Source organism: Homalodisca vitripennis, unplaced genomic scaffold (genome assembly GCF_021130785.1).
Source record: "Homalodisca vitripennis isolate AUS2020 unplaced genomic scaffold, UT_GWSS_2.1 ScUCBcl_8053;HRSCAF=16002, whole genome shotgun sequence".
Classification (NCBI taxonomy): Eukaryota; Metazoa; Arthropoda; class Insecta; order Hemiptera; family Cicadellidae; genus Homalodisca; species Homalodisca vitripennis.
The window spans coordinates 2,070-10,298 of NW_025784162.1; the positions used below are offsets into that span (position 1 = coordinate 2,070).

At 35.4% G+C, this 8,229-nt stretch overlaps 1 protein-coding gene across 1 annotated transcript; it reads right to left on the reverse strand.

The window, feature by feature from the left end:
- Nucleotides 1-281: 281 nt before the first annotated feature.
- Nucleotides 282-7,636, reverse strand: LOC124374353 (NFX1-type zinc finger-containing protein 1-like; the record flags this gene model as incomplete). The annotated part of the gene is made up of 2 exons (XM_046832580.1): nt 282-577; nt 7,416-7,636. Coding segments are annotated over 2 exons (517 nt in total), but the record flags the coding sequence as incomplete, so codon positions are not given.
- Between the last annotated feature and the right edge of the window lie 593 nt (nt 7,637-8,229).

Below are 8,229 nucleotides of genomic sequence, written 5' to 3' on the forward strand. Positions count from 1 at the left end.
ATTTGGTTAAATAATCAAATTGTGTTTTTAGAAGATTAAATATAGTTTTTAAAAAAATATATTACAAAACTCCTCTGATATAATAAATACACTAGTTTAATCATGCAAGAGCTAAAACACCTCAAAAAAGGCTAAAAACATCAAAAAATGTGACGCAGGAGGGACGAGGACGACTGGTCAAAAATATAAAAACATGTTGAAAGGTTAATTAATGAAAATGCCTGCAGCAAATAAAAAAATTTTAAAATGAAATCTAATAAAAGTTCAAACTGAGCACTAACCTGTATTAGAGCAACCCTGATCTGTTGAAAAAATATGAAATGGTACAGCATGCATTTCTGTCAAAATGCAATCACGGAGTTCTGCAATTTCTTCTAAACTTCCAAAATCTTTTGCCTTTATCTCATCGATAGTTCTTTTGTTGGCTTTTACTTCAGGCATCAGTTGACAGTTTTCTATAATTGAGGAACATTTAGGACACTTCTTTACTACAATTTCTCCTTCTGAATTGCTGGTTAACCACTTTCTAAGTGAACTTAGCTCAATAGGATGTTCACAAGGCATTACCAGGATATACCTGCAATATAAACAACACAAAATTTTGTACACAATAAATAACTATTTTTATAACTTTAAAGGCAAAAAAGATGTTCCATAACAAATACATCAAAGGCAAATCAATAAATAATAGTTTATTTTTGTATTAAATTGATCATTTTGAGGAGTTATGTTTAAAATTTTCAGTTTTTCACTCTACAATAAATCCAATGTTTTGGAGAAATCCTTTTATAATCTTCTATTAAACTCAAACTGTTCAAAATGAATAAATTACATACAGAGCTGCAGTGAAGCCATTACCTTTCATGTGGAATGTCGTCTGACAACGTGAAATGCACACTACTATCATTTGTCCAGTTCTGTTCCTCAGTAGCTGTGACTGTCTATACTGATATTAGCGAGTGGCTACATAATTAATAAATATTGAAATTATAACAAGAATCTGTGTACTGTTAGGATTTGTAATGTTTTGTAAATATACATATAACAAAGCTGTATTTATTTACTATAAATAAAATAAATAAGAATTTTACTCTCATTAAGCTTTATATTCAAGCATTAGCCAAAGTCAAATCAGTTGTATTAATGTACATTAATAACTTAAGACAAAGTCAGCATACTGTAAAATCCAGAACTTCTAAAAAAAGACCAATTGTGACCTATTTCTTTTGATAAAACGTCCTGGAAAATGTTGCAGCAGAAGAACACTCTACAATACTGTGGAGACATCAACATAGTATCTTGCAATCATAATAATTGGTCTAAACCAATTGTTGTAACTTTATCAAAAGGCCAATCTATAACAATGCGACATAACAAACATCTTATAAAATATTACATTCACAGCTCTTTGGATTCATAGAATTCTTTAATAGAATAAAATAGTAAATTAATTAAAACCAAATAAAACTTATTCTTGAATAAAGCTACAGGTAGTTCTGCCATTTTTTGAAGGGAGTTTGTTGAACATTTTCACACCTAGTACCTTATAACTTTACAGATTTTAACAGTCTAAAAAAAGGTGTATCAATACATTTATTATGCCTTGTATTATAACTGTGGATGTCCTGTTGTAATTAACCTGTTGATTAGTAGCGCCGCAGCATCTGCGGTGCAGTTCACCAAGGTATAGGTTAGTAACGACGCAACTGCTGCAGTTTGAACAGTTTTACTGGTTAGTTTCACTGCAATACTTGCGACTCGTAAGGATAATGATTTCTAGACATCTAGCAGCTGTGGTAAGTACTACGGAAACATCACTGGCCCAAGTAGTTCTCAGAGTATCCGGTAGATCGTAGGAGCGTTCAGTTTTGTTTCGTTCTGTAACAAAGCCCTACAAGTGGCTTCACGGGAACCAGTAGTTTACCTCTTGCCATGACATTGAAACCCATGTTAGAGGTTATGTTTTTGTTTTTCTCATGTGATTAGTCTGATTTATTACAAACCTAATTAGTTTTGTTGCCAATGGCTGGCCGCAGCCATCTAAATGATGATGAAATACGCAAGTTCTTTTTGGATTCGGGTAGTGAAGACGAAGAATTGGTTAGTAATTTATTTCCTAACAGTGTGAACGCGTCAAGTGTTAGACTTTGGCGGCCTAGACGTAGATGTAGGCCTACCTACAGCATATACAAATAAAATACTCAAAAATCCAAAAATTAAAAAAGTTAAAAAAACTCACTTTTTGAGCCATGCGCACTAAAAAAAACTCAGGTTAATAGGTGGAAAAATAATAAAAATATAAAGATTTATGACAGTTAAAAATTGTTATTTTTTTAAGAGGTTTGCAATGATCCAAATTGTGAGAATATGTGATTACTCTAAAAACTTGTTTTTGAAGTAGCAATATCCTATTAATTTGATTATTGTTACCCCAGATACCATTATTATTTACCACCACTAGACAGTACCTGTCTACCACAAACACACATTCATGGCAACTTTCGAAGACCTCAAGTTATAAAGACCAATGGGGGTAAACGCAGAGACAAAATAAGTGTCTCCCTTCAGTCTGCAAAGTTTAAGGCTTTCCAGAATAAAAACTCAGTCTGCAAAGTTTAAGGCTTTCCAGAATAAAAACTACCATCTTCCAAAGGAACAACCTCAAGAAAGCGATAACTTACCAAATCCCATTGAAATAACCACAACATCCACTCCTGAAGCCCCTGCTATTGTACCCCCTACACCGATGAGAAGGCCACCCATAACTGCTACATAACTTGACCACTCAGAAACCTTCTTAGAGTTTTATGAAAAGAACATTGAACAATTCAAAGCCAACTACTACAAAAATCATCTCTCTCATATAGAAACGAATCTCTCCTTTTTTAGAACCAGGCAGCAACATCAGACCTCCAACATAATAAAAAATAAGAAAAATTATGGTAAACCAATGACAATATTTCATCAAAACACTGACAGAGTGTCAAACAAAATTGAAATACTAAATGAACAGCTAAGATCGTTAAAACCAGATATAGTAATTTTAACAGAGCACGGCCAGAAGAAGGAAACTCTTGAGAATACAAGACTAACTGAATACTCCATGAAAACAGCATTCTGTCGAGAAAACCACCAAAAAGTTGGAGTAGCCATCTTCACACGGAACGCCATAGCAACAAAAACAGAAGCAGTTGACTTAAAGGATTTTTGCATTGAGATGATCTGTGAAATGGCTGCCCTGACAATATCATTGAAGGAAAAAGTCCTCTTTGTGATAGGAATTTACAGGACCCAGGGTAATGTAGAGACAGGTCTTGAAGTTATAAGTAACGTCCTGGAAAATGTTGCAACAGAAAAACACTCTACAATACTGATTGGAGATATCAACATGAGACTGCCTTGCCAAAAGGAACAACCACCTAGAGCTAACGGACACACTTGATGGCTTTTGCATGTACAGGGTTGAGCTTCCTCTCACCAGAATTACACCAACATCACAAACCTCCATAGACTGTGTTTGCACTAACCTACCAACAGCAGATATAAAGGTGCAAGTACTCAACACCTGCATATCTGACCACACAAGCCTGATATGTGAAATAGTGAGCACAAGCACAGAATCACCAAGTGCCCCAATAACTAAAAAAAGAAAATTCAGTAACAAAAATATACTTGCATTCAAGAAAACCTTACAACAAGAAAACTGGACAGATGTATACAACACAATATGGATCCAAACAATGCATATACTAAGTTCAAACACTACCATCCAACGGGCACTTAACATGCATGCATGTCCTTTAAGCATCACAAGGTAAAAAAAGAAGAAAACTCCCACTATAAATGACCAAACAGCGAGTAACTTAAAACAACAATACTTGAGAGCACAAAATGTGTACCTAGCTAGTGGTAGTGAGGAACATAAAAAAGGGCATCAGCCTTAAAAAAAAGACTATGACTTGCACCTCAGAAGAGCTAGACAGCAAATAAACATAACAAAAATAGCATAATCCAGCAACAAGTCAAAAGCCATCTAGAATGTAATCAACTCTGAGAAGAAATCAAAAGAAGACTCAAACAAACTAACCAAACTAAAGATTCAAGGACAGGAATAAACAGACCCGAAAGAAATAGCAGACTACCTAAACAATTTTTTCACTACTATAGCAGAAGAAACAATTAAAACCAACCATCAATACACAGGAAGACAATTCCCATTGACAGCACCCTCGACAGAAATCACAAACCTAGTATTAACACAGACATGCAGGCAAGAAATTTCTAAAATAGTTAAATCACTCTAACCTAAATCATCAACAGGATATGATAACATTTCCTTCCAAACTGTTGAAGGCTTGCGAGAACGAACTAATAGATCCGTTGGTAAACATTACCAACAAGTCCTCCAGCGCAGGAATATTTCCTTCGGCACTCAAAAATTGCTAAAGTATATCCAAAGTTTAAAAAAAGACTCTCCTACTCAGGCAGTTAACTACCGACCCATTTCACTTATACCCACCTTTTCAAAAGTGATTGAAAAAATAGTACTAACAAGACTGTTTGAACATCTTCTCCAAAACCAATTGCTAACCACCCCATCAACACATCTTTCTGGCAGGGAAATCTACTACTACAGCAACTGATTAGCTTAGTGGAATTCCTTTTTTTAAAAACCAACGAGAAGAGGGTAATACATCAACAGTAATCCTCCTGGACTATAGTAAAGCATTGACTGCCTGAGCCATGACCAGCTCTTGAATAAGATAACTAATTTGGGAATACAAGGGAAAGGAAAGGAATGGTTCTCCAGCTACCTATTAGGTAGAAGTCAGTTTTGTGGAAATAGTACACACCTCAAACAACAAAAACAGAAACAATGAAATCCCAAATACAACCAACAACGCGAGGGGTCCCTCAAGGTTGTCTTGGCGTCTGTTTTGTTTTATACTGTTCACAAATGACTTTCCACAGCATATGCAATTCCCTTATGTATGCTGACGACACAATACTTCTTCTTGGGAGACCTAATGTAGAACAAATTGGAGGTTGACAGCTTCATTGCACTGAATATGGCAGTTCAGTACTGCCGGAACAATGACCTTGCTGTAAACGAAAATAAAACATAACAGCTAATACTAGGAGGACAAAGAGAACATACCGGAAGGCTGCCCGGACTAGAAGAAATCACAAACACTAAATATCTGTGTGTCACATTGGATGATAATGGACAGCACATATAGACTCCCTCTGCAGTAAATTAAGTACAGGACTTTTTGTCTTAAGGCGAATTAAGAACACATGTGACTTGGCGACAGCAAAAGTAGCCTACCATGCCCTCTTTGAGTCACACATCTTAGATACGGAATTGCTGTTTTGGGGTGGTACTACCGCAGGAAACCTACAACATTGTCCTTGTACTCCAAAAGCAAGCTATTAGAATCCTAAAAGACTTACGATCGAGAGACACCTGCAGGGAAGAGCCTTTCAAGAACTCAAAGTCCTCACAGTGCATGTACATCTTGTACATCTTAGAAGCAACAACTCATGTTTTACATCAAGATGCCAGACCTGGCAAACAAGGGAACACAACACCAATATAACACCAGGCACGCCTCCAACTACTGTCTACCAATACACAGGCTCAGCTCAACTGAGAAGAAGACCAGCTACATCGGGGCCAAGATGTGGAATGCTCTGCCTGAAAACATGAAGAAATCAAATAAGCAGCTGTTTGGCCAATATCTCAAGACGTGGCTGCAAGAACACCCATTTTACTCTTTAAATGAATTTTTCAATCATTAAGCCGTATTGTATTGACCTGGTTGGACCTGTATTGTTCTTGTGTATTGTAAATTCTCTGTGACACACCATTCTCATCTTGACGATGTAATAAAGATATTTTGACCTTGACTTATATTTCTTAGATTTTACTTTCATTCATTCACAACTCATTTTCCCTAAACAAAGTTGATACAATTAACAGAGTTGAGTGTGTCAAATGCTGGAGAGTTTGAAAATCAGAACTACTATGGAAAAAAGTTGTGCCGTCAGCATAAAGTATTGTGTGACTGCTTTAAAACTAATGGTAGATCATTAACCAAAGAAAATAACAATGGTCCAATACAGAACCTTGCAGTACCCGATGTTTGATATAGGCTATATCTTATTTTTCCTCTACTTAGATACACAACTTGTTGACAATTTTTTAGAAATTATTTAGTTACATTCACATTTACTTCCATTAAAACCATAATAAGCCAACTTATGAAGTAATGTTTTATGATCAACAACATTAAACGATTTAATCAAGTCACAAAAATGTTGCCTGTGCAAAGCTCTTAGATTCAAAACTCTGGATGACCTTACTAACCAAGGATTACATGGCATCTACTGTGGATAGACATTTCCTAAAACCAAACTGATGGCTACAGATAAGATTTTAAATTATCTAAATAACTAGACATCTGACTGTAAATGACAGTCTCTAAGACTTTTGAGAAATAGGGGTCAACGAAATTGGTCTATAACTGGCTGCAGAATCTTTCTCCCCTTTCTTAAATACAGGTCAAACCCTAGACAGTTTTTAGCATACTTGGAAATTCACCTTACTTTAAAAATTTGTTTATACAATAAGTTTAATGGTTCAATTATATTGTAAATGTTTTTCAGAAGATTACAATAACACTCATAGATTTTATTGTAACAAAAGTATTACTATCGCAATACAAAGGCAATAGGTACTTAAAATTACATCAGTTGTTACTTTATTGAAAAGTAAACATATACAAATAAGTTTGATAAGGACTATTATGTTTTACTTGGAAAATAAGATGCAGTTTAATTAGGCTTGCAGATATTGGTGGTTATTTATTCTATATACTGAACACAAAAATTATTAAATTAATTTGGAGATACTTCCCAGTCTTTTAAATTACTTTTTGCAACAGACTTTATGATTTTCCAAGCACATATGCTTTCATTGCCTGGTTTTTCTCTTTTCTACATTATGTGAGTGCTTGGCCTTGTTGATAGCATACTCATATTCCTTCTTAGCCTTGATGTAATCTAGTTGAATCCGTTTTGTATAGCCTATATATCTAATTATGCCATTAATTTATTCTTCATGTTTGTTAAAATCCATACTCCCATAAATATACCATTTCTTTTTGGGAAGGCAACCAAGCACTGAATGTGGCTTTGGTTCTCGTACTCAACTTGTTTTAAGTAAGATCCTATTCTCTCGGATTGTATGCTTGGGCCTCAAAAGCGTTTTGGACGTGAGTTTCAAGATGTAATGGATGAGTCTCACTAGACAGATGGATGTGTCTAATTGGTGACGTGCAAGATTCTTATTGTAAGACTCATAGGACAAAAAAGATATTACATGAAGTGTAACAAAAGATATGAAAACTCACCTGGCATCGTTTTGAGCTTTCCTCTTCTGTATGGAAGATAACTGTGTATTTGTCAGGGTGGGCAGATCTTGCAGGGAAGGACATAGCTCCCCACAGACACCCACGCATATATGGCCACAGTTCAGAAAGACAGAACAGGCTTGCTCACATATGTCACGGTCGCAAATTTCAGAGCATGGCCGAGAACACTTCAAATGGGGGCAAGCCCATGTGCATGGTTCCTGCAAGTAAGAAAAAAAAGAGGGAATGTAAGAGGAATGTTATTCAGGCTGTACCGTTGTTGATTCAGTTGCAAATATTTTCCTGAAAATCAGCTGGCTAGCTGCCAACAATCTGTTAGGAAAAGTATCACTTACATGTCTTTTACTCATACATTCATAAGTGGTGGTATTACAAGGCTTTAACGCATTCAATTCATATGACGTGTAAGTACATCATCTAGATGCCTCAACATGTGCTGACGCGTAATTACATCCAAATTCCTCGTCCTACATTTAGTTTGCTGATGTAAATGGCTATTGTCAGTGACATATAGAGGTTATAATATCATAAAAGGGCCCCTTTATTTAAAAAAAGTTTTTTTTAATTTAGATTGGTTCGTAGTTTTATGCATCAGTAATAAGGATCCATTATATTTTCATAATCCCAATTGTCTAACTCTCAGTAAAACAAATAGGTATGCAAACTGTGAATCACGACTTCAATGAGTACAGTAGTGGTGACAGTGTGTGAACCAAGTGTTAAAGAAATTTAGTGACAATGATATTACTGAGCTTGACGATGGCCTTAAAAACCTCAGTAAGTATATTATGTA